We start from the raw sequence: 17,007 nt of genomic DNA on the forward strand, positions 1-17,007 counted from the left end.
ACTTGTTATAACACCCTGGTTAGGAATGCAAAGACAATGATTTGGCATCTGGATACTCCTCCTATAAAAACTAAATCCCCGCATTATGTGGACCATACTCTGACCAGATGTATGCTTTTTGGGCCAAATAATAGCTTTTAAAAATGGAACCATTTTGCCCTAACTGGTTTGGCTCAGAGGATAGAGCATCAGCCTGCGGACTCAAGGGTCCTGGGTTTGATTCCGGTCAAGGGCATGTATCTTGGTTGTGGGCACATCCCCAGTGGGGAGTGTGCAGGAGGCAGCTGATCGATGTTTCTCTCTCATCGATGTTTCTAACTCTCTATCCCTCTCCCTTCCTCTCTGTAAAAAATCAATAAAATATATTTTTTTAAAAAATGGAACCATTTTACGTAAATTCCAGCTTACTTGCAACTGGGTGATTTGGTAACACTAGGTCCTGACCCTTGCGTGGTACACTCAGCTAGAGCTAAGCAGCAGGGCCCTTTAAAATAATAATTTGCTCTTTGAATCACCATCATCCATATTTAGCCAATTCACTTTCTATCTCCATTGGTATTGAGTTTGCAACCACCTTCTCTTACCAATAAGGAAAAGAGGTCTTAGGGATTAACTTACCCAAGGCTACATGATTCTGAAGCAGCAGACCTGGACCTGAAACCTGAGTTCTCCTGTCCAGCGCTCTGGTATCTTTCTAAGTTGCTGCTCTCCAACTAGTCTTGTCCTTGCCAAGCTCCAGTGCATCATCACTGTCTTTCTCATAGCGTGGCATTTGCCCCAATTTGTAGGGTTCTATCTAATTCTCTGCATAGAAATGGTCCCTAATGGTTCTCAAGGAGTTTGTAAGAGATAATGTTTCTTTCTTAGTAAAGAATCAGAGAGATGGGAGACTGGGGGCTCCTCACTTCCACTTAGGATGTAGAAAAGCATGAGGCATTGATCTCCCTCCAACACCAAGATAACATCAACAAACTACATAAACTACAAAAAATTGTATTTGTAAAACCTATCTGGTTGCCGAGGAAACAAAGAAATCCAGACCATCCTTCTGAGGAGAGTGGAGATCTACAGTTGCTTTCACTTTTGGAGGTGTGGTGGGAGGAAGAGGAATTGGCCGGGAGTGGGCTGACTTGACTGATGGGGACCCCAAAGAAGCCATTTACAGAGTGAGTTGCACTTTCCTACCACCATTTGGCCCCAGCCTTCACTGGGTGAAGAGGGGCAGTGTGCTGAAGTTGGACAGGACAGGAGAGCTGAATGAAATCCCTCTGAGACACTCCAGACCTTTGGCCAGGGCTGGGCAGCTCTTGCCAATGGTGGGGACAGGACCACAGGGAGGAAAAAAGATCAAAGTGCAGAGAGCCGGGGGTGATACGAAAGAGCAAAGGAGATGCTCTGCAGCTCAAAAAGTTGACAGGCCATGACATTTAGAGAGTTCTGCGGAGTCTCATGGGTGCTAAGATCCCAAGCCCTGCCACAGGGCCAGTCCTGAGATCACTCACAAAGTCAGTAGTGAGCAAAATCTAACTGAAGTTGCAACCAAGTTGCAGCAAAAGCCAACCTAACTCAAGTTGAGAATACTGCTTTGCGGTAGAAGAGTTTTCTACCCAAGAGTTGAATTCTGGAGCTCATAGACCCGGATGGATCAGGTGGAGTCAAATCCACCCCCTTCCCTGCCAAATGTGCCCCAAGCAGTGCAGGTCATTCCCGGCAAGATCCACACCTCATTCCACAACTAATGTCCACTAATAATTTGCATTCATTTTGGGGACACTATGTTTTTGTACTCAGTATAATGGAATGCTAAAGGCAGATCAATGAGAGAGAGAGTGGTCTTCTTTGGCAAAAAGTACTCAAGATGGGCAGAAGGGAGCTGTATAGTTAAATACATAATAACTTGACCTCACCTAATTTATCATAGAAGCATATCTTCAGAGAATTGTTAGTTCTTAAAAAATAATTCAACTAATCACTGTTTTTGTTTCCAAATGTCTCATTAGAGACACTATTAACCTTAGAACAGTTCCTGATACAAGATGTAAAGGCTAGAAAATCATTATTTTCCATTACCCAACAGACTTTTTGCCAGAAACAAATGTCCAGCGAGGGATTTGAGGGAATAAAACAAAGCATTTCTATTTCATTGATCTTAGCGTCTTCCTGAAAACCTGATCATTAAATGTGTTCTTCCTCAGTGAGTACGGGGGACACAAGAGTTTCTAGTGCTATTGGGTGTCCACCTTCCCTCCTTCGGCTTTGAACCCCCTTCTCTGAACATTTGTAGTTGGCCTTTCTCTGTGTATGACTTTTTAGATTAAATCTTTTCAATGTTTAGCCAATGGAGATCTGCAGGCAAATCCAAAAGAAACAATAATGATTTGAGGACTTTTATTTTAAAGAGGGGCCTTTGTTTTGCAAATCTCAGTGTGCTTCCTGACATTTCCCCCAATGTCATATTTCTATCACTCATGGCAGGGCTGAGGAGAACAAATGCTCTGTGCCAGGCTCTACTGTAGCTGTTATATCTGTTAATGGCTTAATCTTTACCAAATCTTGGAGGCAGGTTCTATTTCTATGTTCATCTTATGGAATCAAAGAGACATAACTTCAGTTCCTAGATTAGGGTTCAGCGAACTTTTTTTGCACTAGGCCATTTAGTAAATATTGTAGGTTTTGCAGGACATATAGTGTCTGTTGCCACTACTCAGTTTTGCCATTGTAGCATGACAGCACCCTTAGACAGTATGCAAATGAATGGATGTGGCCATATTTCAATAAAACTTTATTGACATTGAAATTTGAATACCATATAATTCTTCATGGGTCATGAGATACTATTCTTCATTTGTTTTAAACCATTGAAAAATGAAAGGCCATTCTATTTTTTAATCCTCCTCGGAGGATATGTTTTCTCCAACCAACTGACCCACCTGACCAGGGCATCAACCTATGAACCAGGAAGTCATGGTTCGATTCCTGGTCAGGCCACAAGCCTGGATTGGGGGTTTTATTCCCCAGTGTGGGGTGTGCAGGAGGCCTCCAATCAATGATTCTCTCTTATCATTGATATTTCTATCTTAATCTCCCTCTCTCTTCTTTTCTGAAATCAATACAAAATATATTTTTAAAAAAGAATTCTTCCTTTATAAATAGTAGGTGAAAAAGATATATTGCTTGGTAATAGGAACAATTATTTGTTGGTTGGATCAGTAGGGTTTAATGAAAGACAGCTCTGCACATACATTTATTATAATCCTGATCAATTCTGTTTAGTTCAGTGTGCTTTTAGATTACATAATATTTCATCCAATAATTCTTTTACTTAAAAGCCAGGAGCTGTTTCTTTTAATAATTGCAAAATATATAATGCATAAAAGACTATACAAGACAGTGTATGTAATATATGTTTAATTTAAAGAATAGTTGGAGAAATACCCATGACCCTAACTCTGCTTATGAATTGGAATGTTACCAAACGCTTTGAAGTCTCCTCTGTGTCCCTCCCAGGTCACTTCCCTCCCTTTTGCACTCTGCTGAACTGGGGGTTATTCATGCTCTCCTTTTGCTTTTATAAATGTTCTTTATATATCACTACGTTTTACCTTTTGAAAACAAAAATGAATCCCTGTTGTTTTCTGTAACTCACTCTTCTTGGTGGTTAGGGTTATATATTCACCCTTGGGGAATAGTTCAGATGCTCTAAGATACACGTGGGACAGTAATGTCAGCCAAAGAGTCTTTGAATGCTGCACAGTCCTGGTATGGAAGTCAGCCCCAGGAGGGCTTTTCACAGCATCTCTATTTGTAGCCCTCTTCTACCCTTGAGGCGAAGACCTTGTGTACCACCCTGGAGGACAGTGCTGGGACTAGTGGCTGAGATTTCCTTTCAAAACTCAGAGCTTTCCAGTGGAAAATTTGACGGTTCTTTCTTACTCAGATGGCTCTGTTTAGGCTTGTTGATGGGGTGACAGGATTGTCACTTTCTACCCTGAGCAAGGAATGTCTCTTACCCCGGTAATCTTTTTAAGTAAGTTGGAAAGAACAGATGCTGCGTTTTATTTCATATTAAGATTGCATTTCCAAGGGCCTACTTATTGGCAACTTGATAACCTTGATTAAGTGTACAGTCACTGGTGTCCTCCGAGTGCTTGCGAGTTTATTATGGAGCCATCAGCCAGGGAACAAGAGCTCAGATTCCTTGGCAGAGGGCTCCTCTCGGTGAGGAATGATGATCAGTCTTACTGATTATTATTTGTGCAGGGATTTTGCTCTTTACTTAGTTTAGGATATCACATTTTATGGAATGAAGTGACTCCATGTTTCTGTTACTTTACATATTAACTCCCTAATTTTGTGTGTGTGATTTTAGAGGCCAGAGCCCACCGGTTGCTGAATTTAACTTACTCCTGAAAGCTCACACTTTGGAAACCTATGGGGTGGATCCTCACCCATGCAAGGTAATGCCCCTCACAGGTTGATATTTAAAGATTATGTTCCCCCAAAAGAGTTAATTGTTGTGTATGCCTGGCAGACCCCTCCGAGGATATTTCCACAGCCCAACCCACAGCACCTAACTGGAAGGGCCAACAGGGGGCTGCAGTCACATGTTTTGGTAGTTGGTTCTCACCATTGGACTCTAACAAATCTTTTGCTAATTGCTATGTAGTAGCCACATATTCCTAAATTCACATACATGGATTCATTCACCCATCAAGTGGATGGTTTTACCCCTGGGAAGTCCTAACATTTAGGACTTACTATCCAGTCCCATTTGGGTAAAGAAATGGGTCCTAACATTTATTTTTAAGGCCATTGCCAGCAAGAATGCAATCTTAAAAAATTAAGAAAGCGAAAGAAAAGATTTACAATTACACTTTGACATCAGTAGTATTTGTTTTTCTTTTTCCTTTACTCCTATTATTTGACAGTCTTTCTCTCAAGCATGAAACCCAGACCAAGTGTATCAGAATTACCTGGGCCCACCCCAGAGCTACTGATGCAGAATCCCTGGGATGCAGCTGGTGAATCAGCCTTTTAAACAAGTTCCCAAGGTGATGCTCATGCACACATTTTCCAGAAATGTTTTATGAGAAGGCTTCTCCTTTCCATATGTTAAACCAAGTGTGCATTAACCAGGCACTAACCCAAGTCCTAAACTAAGCATTTATGTCTGCCAGACTCTTAAAGGTAATTTTTGAATCTTACCAGAACATTTCTTGACTCAGATGGGAACAGATAGTTGTATTTGGTCAAGTGCCAGTCCTATAGCTCTAGGCTCAGGCTCCTCATGAAAGGCAGGTGAAGAGCTCCTAAACTCCTGCTGCCCGGTTCCATCAGGATCTCTTGGGGTGCAGACCAGGCTCTCCAGAGGATTCCAACATGTAGCTGAGGCTGAGAGCCGGTGGTAGTTGTCCACACTGGCACATGCATCTTGTGGTCTCCCCACACAGTTATTTTAGGATATTTGCCAGATGCCCCTTCCTAGTCGTGATATAAATCAGATTATTCCATTTAGTGAATTAGGTTTTATCTACAAACCTTAGCCTCTCTGTTTATTTATTACTTGGAGAGTGACTAGACTTGTTGTTGTTCCTTTGCCTTTATTTATCAATGCTTAGTTTTCCTGGTAGAGACTGGAAGCGAAGTAGGAAATATCTTTATATTAAAATTGCCGGAAATCCTGTGTAGGATTGAATCAACTCAATTAGATGCTCAGGGCTTTGGTTTCATAGCATCTTTGGTTTCAGGGCTAATGACAACCAAGAACAGTTTGTCCACATTACAGGGAAGATCTGAGAACTCAGGCGGCCCCAAAAGGCGTTTGGAAGTAGATACACAGTGGTTTAAGACTCATCTGTACTTTCCCAGGAGGTCCCTGCAGAGGCAGAGGGTCTGTTCCTTACAGGGAAAAGCTACATATTCCTGGACCTCACCCAGATTTTAGAAGTAGTATCCCTGGAAATCCCATCTCAGAAACTCAGTTTATTTTTACAATCATTAGAATTACCTGAAATGAATCCAGGGTGAGGATGAATAAGCATATCACTTATCATTTACTAGGGGCCCAGTACACGAATTCATGCACCTCGAAAGGATCTGTGGGCCACGAGGTTGCAGTGGGCACAGGGAGGGGTGGGTCTTGGCCCATCCTCTGAGCCCCTGCCCAGCCCCTCCTGCTGTGGCCCCTGGTCCCCTGTCTGCTGGCAGCCCTGCTCCTGCCACTGCTGTTCCCATCACTGACCGCTGACAGTGTGGAACGATTGGGGCTGGCGCCAGCAGTGGATGCAAGCGGGGCCAGCGCTCTCAGTGGGTGTGAGCGGCAGCTGCTGCCTCAATTGCCCCTCAAGAGCAGCGGGAGGTGGAGAAGCCCTCAGGGGCGATCAGGGCCAGCAGCCGCAGCGGTTCACACCCGCTGATGGCACCAAGCGATTGGGGCCGGTGCCAGCAGAGGATGTGAGCCGGCCTCGTGCCAGCAGCAGGTGCGAGCACCAGGTGGGACCACGGTGTGTGGGAGCAAAGAATTTTCAGTAACCACCAGAGGCTCCCCAATGATAGGGACCGGTGCCCGGCCTTGGTCTGGCGCCCCCACTCACCTGCTCCACCATGCCACCTCGGCCAATGACTGCCATATTCCACGCTTTGCCGCCTGCTGCCAATACCTGCCATGTTCCACGCGCGCCCCCTGGTGGTCAGCTTACTTCATAGTGACCAGTTGTTTGGCTGTTCGGTTGGTTGGTTGTTCTGCCGTTTGGTCTATTTGCATATTAGGGTTTTATATATAGAGATTTTATATTCCTCAACCCAAATATGTTTCTTTTTTTTTTCAGGATTCAACAGGCACAACAACATTTTTGGGATTCACTGCTGCAGGCTTTGTGGTATTTCAGGGAAATAAGAGAACCCATTTGATAAAATGGTGAGTGCTTCTTTGGAAAACTGGCTTATCATTTTTCTTAATCTTGTTTTTATTCACCACCTTTGACTTTTCTTTTTTAAATGTCAGATAGAGTACCTGGTATTCATTTATTTTCCTTGGAACCTCATTACAAAGGGATTTGTTGTCTATAAATGAAACCCAATCTAGGTTGCCCTGTCTTAGGAGGGAATCAGATTTGTCCAGCTGAGGTGTCCACTCAGAGGACCTGGGATGTATCTGAGTTCAGAGGTTCTGTCTCCAGAGAGAGGGTGTCTATTGTTTCTGCACCAGTAGCTTCTTTACTGACCAGAGCTATGACGAGGGGGTAGGTCAGGGTGGGTAAAGGCTCAAGTTCCTTTGAGCAACTTGGGATCCAGCCCCTCCCATTCACTTCTCTCTGTTCTGTTGAATCCTGCTGCAGACTTACTTTCTGTTATCCAGTGTATCAGTAAAGATGCTTTTGGTCAGAGCATCAGTAATGGCTGCTCTCAATGGCTTACAAATAGGAGGACTGATTAGCTCACATAGTAAGTTGCAGAGATCGGACAGTTCCTTGATCCTTTAACTTAACTGCCCAACAACACTATTTAGGACTTGGGTCTTTCCATTTTCTTCTTTGCCATTACAGGGTGGTAGCTTTTGTCTCCAGGCTCATAAAATGGCATAGTCATGTGTGCAACTGTGGCCTTTACATCTTCACACAGCAGCACCCAAGCCTGGAGGAGAGCAGCTTTCCACGTGTCTGCTATTAAAGCAGGAATAACCTTTTCCGAAGTCCTGTAGGAGACTTTCTGTGTATTCAATTGGGCAGGATTGGGTCGCATGTGCCTACTTAAACCAATCCTTCCCAGAAGAATGGGAACTTCTGACTGGGTGGTCAAATCAAGATTCACCCCCTTGGGACTGGGAAGAGCAGGATCTGCATGGACACATGACCTTGAGGAAGAATAAAGCCTAGGCTATGTCAATAAAGAAGTGGAAGGATGGAGCAGGGTGGGTGACCCGCAGCACCCACTCTGTCCAGTCAAAGAGCAAAATGGTTTTGGTGAAGAGTGGAGAAGGCTGAACATTATATGTGTGATGGAATATTGGAAAGGTTTAGTCTTGTTAATACCTTCAGCTCAATTCAGTTCCCTCTCTGATGGTCCCTGACAGGTGTGTCACCCCTGCTGTGTCTCTCTGGGTGGCAAGCTCACTCCTTTGGCTTGAGCACTTGAATCTGAAGTTCTTCTTGATGGGCCAGCAGGCATCTATTCTCAGTCCTGGGTTGGAAATGCTCTCTTGCACTTGCCTGAACCTCAGTTCATGGTTCTATGGCTTTAGGATTTCCTTTGGCACCTTGTTATAAAGTAGCCCTCCCCACCTTCTCCTCTTGACACCCCCTTTCTTTCAAACCCTCTCTCCTAGATTAGCATTAGTCAGCTAATGCCCACTCCTCTCCTTCCACCTTCTGCTCTTTGTCATGATCAGCCCTATCTAAGATGCCCAATTTCTCTAATTATCTTCCTTGCCCTGTCTGAAATAGTCTTTTACTCAATACATACTTTCAACAATGTTCCAGAATAAGTTCCCTACTGACTTTTGGGGGCACGGGTAATCTGGGGACTTCTTCCATCCCACCCTCGGATGTTAGATTTGCAGGTTTTGAATTGCTTGAGCTCTGGAGTTAGAACTGGACACATCTCAAGTGCAGATTTATTGCAGGTCTCTCCCTTGTTTGGACCTCAGTTTTTCCTCTGCATGGAAGAGTTGAGAAGGACAATCATTTGTTTCTGGGTTCTACCTCCTGGTGGGTACTGGTGCCAACCTCATTCTTCCCAGCCTCTGCTAGGCACATGTATTTCTAACAGCTATGTATTGTTACTGAAACACATTTTCTTTTCTTAATCTTTGTGTGTTTTTTAAACATCCATTTTGTCACCCTTGAAAATCCTCTACCTAAATTAAAACATCTTAATGTGCCCTCACTGTTCTCCCCCTCCCACCCTCCTGAGGAAAAGCAGGGGGCCTGTATCACTATCTGAGGAATGAGATCAAAGGAATAAAAATAGAGTCCTCTCTTCACACATATTTTCTCACCAAGAAGGTGACCTGGGGTCTACATTTCAGGCAGATTTTAATCAAGCAGCTCTTTCAGATGCCCATTCATCAAACTGTCCTCCCAATTCTGAGCGTCTCAATATATGATGAAATACACTTCTATAAACAGGGAGAACAGAAATGAGAATTTCACAGTGTGGTGTGCTTCTTTGAGATGGATGAGGGAACAGATATTGTGAAACCATGTTATTTTATTAACTGCATCTGAAATAACCACATTCTTCCCGCCTCACACAGTGGGCTGGCCCCTTCATGTTGCTAGGGTCGTTCATGTTTGTGGGACCTCAAGAGCTCCTTGGAAGTAAGGTGCAGCTCACCTGTAAAAAATGGAATAACTAGTTCTGAGCTGCCTGGGGATATTCTCTTGGGAAGAACATTGCTGTATAATTCTCTTGAGGCTTTTCCCTGCTCATTGGGCCTTCACCGATGGTCAGATAATGTCTTGTTTCAGTGCAGTCTACTTGGCATTTGTGAGCCAGCTGCATTCCCGTGGGAATCCAGGTACCTGCGTCAGTTGCCACTTTATTTTCTTTCTCACCCAAAGAGATTTTCTTTTCTTAGGCCAGATGTCTGCAAATTGAAGTTTGAAGGGAAGACATTTTATGTGATTGGCACCCAGAAGGAGGTCAGATACTGCTTTTCTAACCCTGTTATTGTGTGAGTGTGAGTGTGCATGTGCATGCCCATGAGAGAGATTCATGCATAAGATGTGCCTTTGGCATTATAGCCCCCAAAGATAATGACTTTAAAGTTTGTGGTTATAATGGAAGCCGTATGCTTAGAATATTTGAGAGGTAAACAAATAAACACTGGGTTTGAACATCTATATATATAAAAGACTAATATGCTAAGTGTCCAACAGTCCGAGTAATGATGTCACGTAGCAACACCCAGCTTTTCTCCCTAGCGACTAGCCTCCTTGCAGTTTCTTCAGCCCAGGAACACGACTTGCTTTATAGCCAGGTGGAAACACTTTACACTGTAACCAAATGTCTGTAAAGCGTTTCCCATGCCTCATCTCATTTGATCCTCACAGAAGTCCTGGAGTAGGTAGATAGGAGACTCAGTGGAATCCTATTTTCTTTTCATTAGCCGGAAAATGGAGATTTAGAAAGCTTAGAAACTTGACCCAACTGAAAAGAAGAAAGAAATGGTGGACCTTGAAAATGACTTTAGGTTTTCTCACTGTGCAGAATATAGTCAAAAACGGATGCAGTTAAATATTTTACCCTTTTTTCTCCCTGTGTGATCTACAATAATAATCTGCTTTGTGGTGATATTTATTGCTGTGTTGCTGACAATTACCTGAAAGGGAAGTTGAGGTGCTTCACTGGGTGGAAAAAGTTTAGCTAAATCAGAAAGCAGGTCTAATTAAGCAAGTTTATTCTATATCTATAAAAGGCTAAGCTGACTCAAAAAATCTATGGCATTTCTATACACCAATAGTGAACTTGCAGAAAGAGAGACTAAAAAAGCAATCCCATTTACCATCGCACCAAAAAAATTAAGCTACCTAGGAATAAACTTAACTAAAGAGGTTAAAGACCTCTACTCAGAAAACTACAGGACGTTGAAAAAAGAGATAGAGGAAGACATAAACAGATGGAAGAACATACCATGTTCTTGGATTGGTAGAATCAACATCATTAAAATGTCTGTACTGCCCAAAGCAATCTATAAATTCAACGCACTTCCCATTAAAATACCAACGGCATATTTCACAGACCTAGAACGAACTCTCCAAAAATTCATCTGGAATAAAAAAAGACCCCGTATAGCTGCAGCGATCCTGAGAAAGAACAAAGTAGGTGGGATCTCAATACCAGATATCAAGCTGTATTACAAAGCCACTGTTCTCAAAACTGCCTGGTACTGGCACAAGAACAGACATATAGATCAATGGAATAGAATAGAGAGCCCAGAAATCAGCCCCAACCAATACGCTCAATTAATATTTGACAAAGGAGGCAAGAACATACAATGGAGTCAAGATAGTCTCTTCAATAAATGGTGTTGGGAAAATTGGACAGATACATGCAAGAAAATGAAACTAGACCACCAACTTACACCATACACAAAAATAAACTCAAAATGGATAAAGGACTTAAATATACGACGGGAAACCATAAAAATACTAGAAGAATCCAAAGGCAACAAAATTTCAGACTTATGCCAAAGCAATTTCTTCACCAATACTGATCCTAGGGCATTGGAAACTAAAGAGAAAATAAACAAATGGGACTACATCAAAATAAAAAGTTTCTGCACAGCAAAAGAAACCATCAACAAAACAACAAGAAAGCCCACTACATGGGAGAACATATTTGCCAACAGTATATCTGATAAGGGCCTAATCTCCAACATTTATAGGGAACTCATACAACTTAACAAAAGGAGATAAACAATCCAATCAAAAAATGGGCAAAGGACCTAAATAGACACCTTTCAAAAGAGGACATTCAGAAAGCCAAGAGACATATGAAAACATGCTCAAAGTCACTAATCATCCGAGAGATGCAAATCAAAACAACAATGAGGTACCATCTCACACCTGTCAGAATGGCCATCATCAACAAATCAACAAACGACAAGTGCTGGAGAGGATGTGGAGAAAAAGGAACACTTGTGCACTGCTGGTGGGAATGCAGACTGGTGCAACCACTATGGAAGGCAATATGGAGGTTCCTCAAAAAATTGGAAATGGAACTCCCATTTGACCCTGTGATCCCACTTCTAGGAATATATCCCAAGAAACCAGAAACACCAATCAGAAAGGATATATGCACCCAGATGTTCATAGCAGCACAATTCACCATAGCTAAGATCTGGAAACAGCCTAAGTGCCCATCAGTAGATGAATGGATTAGAAAACTGTGGTACATCTACACGATGGAATACTATGCTGCTGTAAAAAAGAAGGAACTCTTACCATTTGCAACAGCATGGATGGAACTGGAGAGCATTATGCTAAGTGAAATAAGCCAGTCAATGAAGGAAAAATGCCACATGATCTCACTCATTCATGGATAATAGAGACCATTATAAACTCTTGAACAATAATAGATACAGAGGCAGAGTTGCCTCAAACAGACTGTTAAACTACAGCAGGAAGGCCGGGGAGGGTGGGGGGGTTGGAGGGGGAGGGGGTAAGAGATCAACCGAAGGACTTGTATGCATGCATATAAGCATAACCAATGGACATAAGACACTGGGGGGTAGGGGAAGCCAGGGGATTGTCAAGGGCGGGGAAAAAAAAAGGAGACATATGTAATACTCTTTGTAATAATTTAAGCAATAAAAAAATTAAAAAAAAAAAAAAGGCTAAGCTGACTCACGCATGTGTGATACATATAAAGCTCTTGGCGCCAATCGCATGCATGTGTTTTGATCTGTCATTGTCGATTGTGAATTTGTTTGACATTTCTATTATAGAGAAAGGGCGAATAGAGATATTAAAGTATGTCTTTTAATTAATTTCCTTTCAATGTGCACAAATTCGTGCGCTGGGCCTCTAGTTTAAGAATAAAGTCAGTAAACAATGCTGAGTGAGTACCCCTGTGTAAAAAATAGACTGAGATAGACTTGAGATTTAGCAACTGGATTTCCCCCTACCTCTGTAATTTGCCAAAATACAGATTCATGAGACATCTGAAGAATACTTACAAAGCTTGTAACAACCAGTGATGGCTAGAGTTTTATAAACAAAGTCTATAAGATCCAAGAATCTTAAAATAAAGGAGTCACCAGACATAGGTTGTGTTTACCAGGGAACACATTTGGGAGGAGACCAATACTGAAACTTTGAGCCTCAGAGCTAGATCTGAAAGTCTGCAGAATCTCCTGACCTAGTTTTCAGTTCAAGCACTAGTTGTTCAAGATGGGCAAACACATTTTTGAACTCATCCAAGTCGGATTGAGAGGTGATAAATGCCTGGAGACTTGAAGATTATGAGGCTGCTTTTTATCAGAAACAGGGCCTAGTCAGATTAGTGATGTCTGCAAAAGGGAGAATACCATTTTAACAACACTTTTAAGAACATAGTGATACGCAAGCTACTTGAAAGAAAAAGATAAAAAACATAAACTGTGTTTAACATGCCCTTTTTTGTTTTATTTTTTATTAGAAAAAAGCCATGTTGGCATTCCATACCTCAACACCAGCTGCCTGCAAACATCTCTGGAAGTGTGGGGTGGAGAACCAGGCCTTTTATAAGTAAGTAGCTTTTATTCATTTAATCATAGACTTTAAAACACCCATGGAACCCTTAATGTTTTGCAAATAGTTCCATGTTCATTTCTTTTAATATAGTCCTTTTTATTATATTTAAGTGAATAATGAATTTGGTGCATTGTTCAGAGTGTCTCCTATCACTGTTGGCCCGAGCAAGTCCTGAGCTCCAGTTTGGGTGTTTCCCATAGAATTGCTGTGGGTTGCTTGTTGTTTTGTCATTTCTATTTCCATTCAACATGTCACAGGTCCTATTTTTGGTTGGCTTTCTTGCTCAGAAACAGACCTTGAGAAGATTTTAGTGCAAGTGGTTTTTCTGGGATATGGTCACTAAACATACCAATTGGGGAGTGGGCAAGGGAGGTAGGAAAGCAAGCCATGTAGATGGGCGCTATTGAGCAGGTCACTCTGTGGGCAGCTGGGCTCCGCTCTGCAGGGGAGCTCTGGCAGACTGCAGAACAGGCCTCAAATTTCACCCACTGACCAGCAAAGAGGCTGGGCTGTTTATCTTCCAATTCCTCATTCATTTTGGTTAAGGGCTACTTTAGAGGGTGGAGTTATACTCTCTGGCACTTCTGGCTTACTCTCAGTTTGGACTGAATGTACTCTCACAACTGGAAAAAGAAATCTTTGGCAGAGAGTCTCACGTGTTCCTAGTTAGAAGCCTTGAGTATATAGAGATGGGAGCCAAAGGTTCATGGGTGGAATGCCATCAGAGTCTGGGATCACAGAAAGGCAGTGCTGGCTGGACAGGACTTCAGAAACCATGCATAAAGCTGTCAGGTTTCCAAAGAGATTCAAATTTAGGATCTTTCCACTGAGTTCCAGCTTCTCCTCTTTGAGACAGACTTACTGATTGGAAGAGCAGTGGTTATCGATATAGTCAAGAACCTAGTCCGGCCTGCCAGGGTATCAGCACCACCGACTCCTGGAGCCCACCCAGGTGGTTTTTCTCAGCCTCTCTCCCTGCCCCCACCACTGAGATTCTGTCTTCCTCATTAGACTCATTCTCCCTCCCCACAGAATCAGAATCACTGCCTTGCAGTGTTTGGTTCTGCCAGGCACATGAACCATTGATAAATGATAGCAGCTGCTGTGACTGCCACTACTGCCCCCTCCACTAGCAATGGAAGTTTCTGGAGTGCCAGTTGGTTGCAGAGCCCAGTCTGTTTGATTCTGAAGGGCTCTGATTCTGTTAACCTCAGGGAAAATTTCAGGGCATTTTCCCTGAAAAATGCCGAGTCTCTGAACCTTCTGGGCTTTGGCTAATGAAGATCTTTAAGAGAATGATAGCTTGGATAATAATTTACAAACCCTTTTTAGCCACAGAACTCTGTAGGCAAAGTCCAGTACGTAAAAGAGATAAAAATAGAGAAGCTGTGGTTGTTGGTGGGGACCAGAATTGAGATTGGGGACAGGAAACCATTCATCCATTTCTTGCTGTTCTCAGGAGCTTGGGTGACCAGTTGTCCCAGTTTGCCTGGGATTTTCCCAGATACGGAGGGCTCAGCCATCAGGAACGAGGTGCCAGAGGAATGCTAGGTGGGGTTGATTGCTACTGACCCACAGACAAGTGTGAGGGAGGGGGAGGGATTAGCAAAGAACCCCCAGCAGACAGAATCTCATATCCCAGAAAACCCATCAATCCTGGGAAAACCCTGAGCATAATTTGAAAACCCTTGGGTGAGTTGATCCACAACATGTGGTGCTCCTAGTAGTGACAGGAAGAGGTGATAAAGATCAGTGGATTTCCCCCCACAATCATCTCCACCTCAAGGCATCTGTGTGCTCCTTGCAGTGTTTGATGACTGGTTAAAATGGGTACCCAGTGGCCTTTGAAAAATCAGCATGTCTAGACCCCTCCATCCACATGAGAGCTGAGAAAAAGGAAATGCAAAAGGATTGGTCCTCTCAGTCTTTAGTTGGAGTCTAAAAATTTTTTAACAAGTTATTTTAAAATTGAGATAACACATACCATGAAATACACCCTTTTAAAGTATAATTCAGTGGTTTTTCATCTAATTCATGAAGTGGTACAACTATCACTACTATCTAATTCCAGAACATTTTTATCAACCCTAAAAGGAACCCTGCACTCATTTGCAGCCACTCCCTATCTCTGACTCTCTCCAGACCTTGGCTACCACTAATCTACTTTCTATGTCTATGGGCTTACCTATTTTGCACTTTCCCTATAAATGGAATTATAAACTTACATGGCCTTTTGTGCCCAACTTCTTTCACTTAGATAATGTTTTCAAGGGTTTAGACATGTTGTAGCATGCAGCAGTACTTAATTTCTTCTTATGGCTGAATAATACTCCGTTGTTTATATATACCATATTTTGCTTATTCATTTATCAGTTGATGGACATTTGGGCTGTTCCCTCTTTTTAGGTATTGTGAATGATGTTGCTATGAATATCCATGTAATTTTTTTTTTCTGTGGACAGTTCTCTTAGGTTTATACCTGGGAGTGTAACTTTGGGGTCATAGGGTAACTCTATATTTAACTTTTTGAGAACCTGACAAACTGTTTTTGGAGCCTAAGCTTTTGGAACTCTTCTGTTCATCTGTTAATGAAATCATCTGGTTCCTATCAAATAATAATTGAGAGACATTTAGTTAATTATTTTTGAGTGGATATTTTCTTGCAGATGAGGGAGTTAATAGATAGTCTTGAAACACAGCCAAAACAAGATAAAAAATAAAGATATATTATGACATTTTTTTGTATATTTTATATCTGTATTAGATCTGATCTCTATGATGATAGGAGCTAGGTTCTGTTTATCTTTGTATTCCCTAAAGACCCCCAGCATTCAAAAAAGAATTAATGAATCAAGTTGATAAGGTTTGGATCTTGTGCCAGGAGATTTGTAGTTCATGATGCAGACTAAAAAGGAAATGCAAATAAAATGCTAGAGGGCAGTCCAGGAGGGGTGAGTCTCACTGTGGGGAGAGCTAGGAATTGGAAGGAAGGGTCTTTACGTTGGAGGGAGGACATTCTGAGTAAGGGAGTGTGGTGGGAAGGGAAAGACATACATGGAGAAGATGAGCAGTTACACAAGGCTGGAGCAGAGGGTAGAATGAAATAAAAAGGGAGGTGATGAAAGGCCAGGAGATCTTGGAGCCAGATACAGAGGGCTTGGCCATCAGGAACGAGGTGCCAGAGGAATGCTAGGTGGGGTTGATTGTTACTGACCCACAGACGAGTGTAAGGGAGGGGGAGGGAGTAGCAAAGAACCCCCAGCAGACAGGCTTTTAGTGCCAAGTCAGAAAGTCCTACTTGGAAGCAGCATGGCCTTGAAGATCCTTTGGTGCAATCATGGGACCTCTATCAAGGAATAACTCAAGACATTAATTGGTTGTTTTGCACACATGCTGTTTTATCCTGTGTGAGGGATTCAGTTGGTAGATGGAATCAAAGGCAAAACCAGAACTGAACGGAGAAGAGGGAGAGAAGGAAAGGAGAGAAGAAAATCCAATCTGGGGGATCTGTTTTGCACATGTTGGGGTACAGTCATTAGCTGGCATCAAGCAGTGAGGTCTGTCTTATAATTCTGTCATTGAATGGGCCAACTAGGCATGTCAGAGAAGTCACTTCCAGTTGTCTGTGAATGCCTCAGGTGGCCAGGAGTGTAGCTGAGCACGGTGGCACTGTGCAGAGTTGACCAAGTCTTTGCATCAGCACCTTTGCTGGTGTTAGGCCAGGCTACCCCTCTCAATTACTAGGACTCCTAATCCCTGAGATTTCCCAGAA

General features: G+C 42.6%; 1 protein-coding gene across 1 annotated transcript in view; it reads left to right on the forward strand.

Moving 5' to 3' along the window:
* The window catches only part of FRMD3 (FERM domain containing 3), a 108,259-nt gene that overhangs the window by 46,139 nt on the left and 45,113 nt on the right, over positions 1 to 17,007 (forward strand). The window contains exons 6-9 of the mRNA XM_006105588.3: positions 4,370 to 4,457; positions 6,828 to 6,916; positions 9,578 to 9,641; positions 13,141 to 13,229. Of these exons, the coding sequence (XP_006105650.1) occupies positions 4,370 to 4,457; positions 6,828 to 6,916; positions 9,578 to 9,641; positions 13,141 to 13,229 (330 nt within the window). The remainder of the gene's footprint in view (positions 1 to 4,369; positions 4,458 to 6,827; positions 6,917 to 9,577; positions 9,642 to 13,140; positions 13,230 to 17,007) is intronic.

The sequence above is a fragment of the Myotis lucifugus genome, unplaced genomic scaffold (genome assembly GCF_000147115.1).
Source record: "Myotis lucifugus unplaced genomic scaffold, Myoluc2.0 scaffold_701, whole genome shotgun sequence".
NCBI lineage: Eukaryota > Metazoa > Chordata > Mammalia > Chiroptera > Vespertilionidae > Myotis > Myotis lucifugus.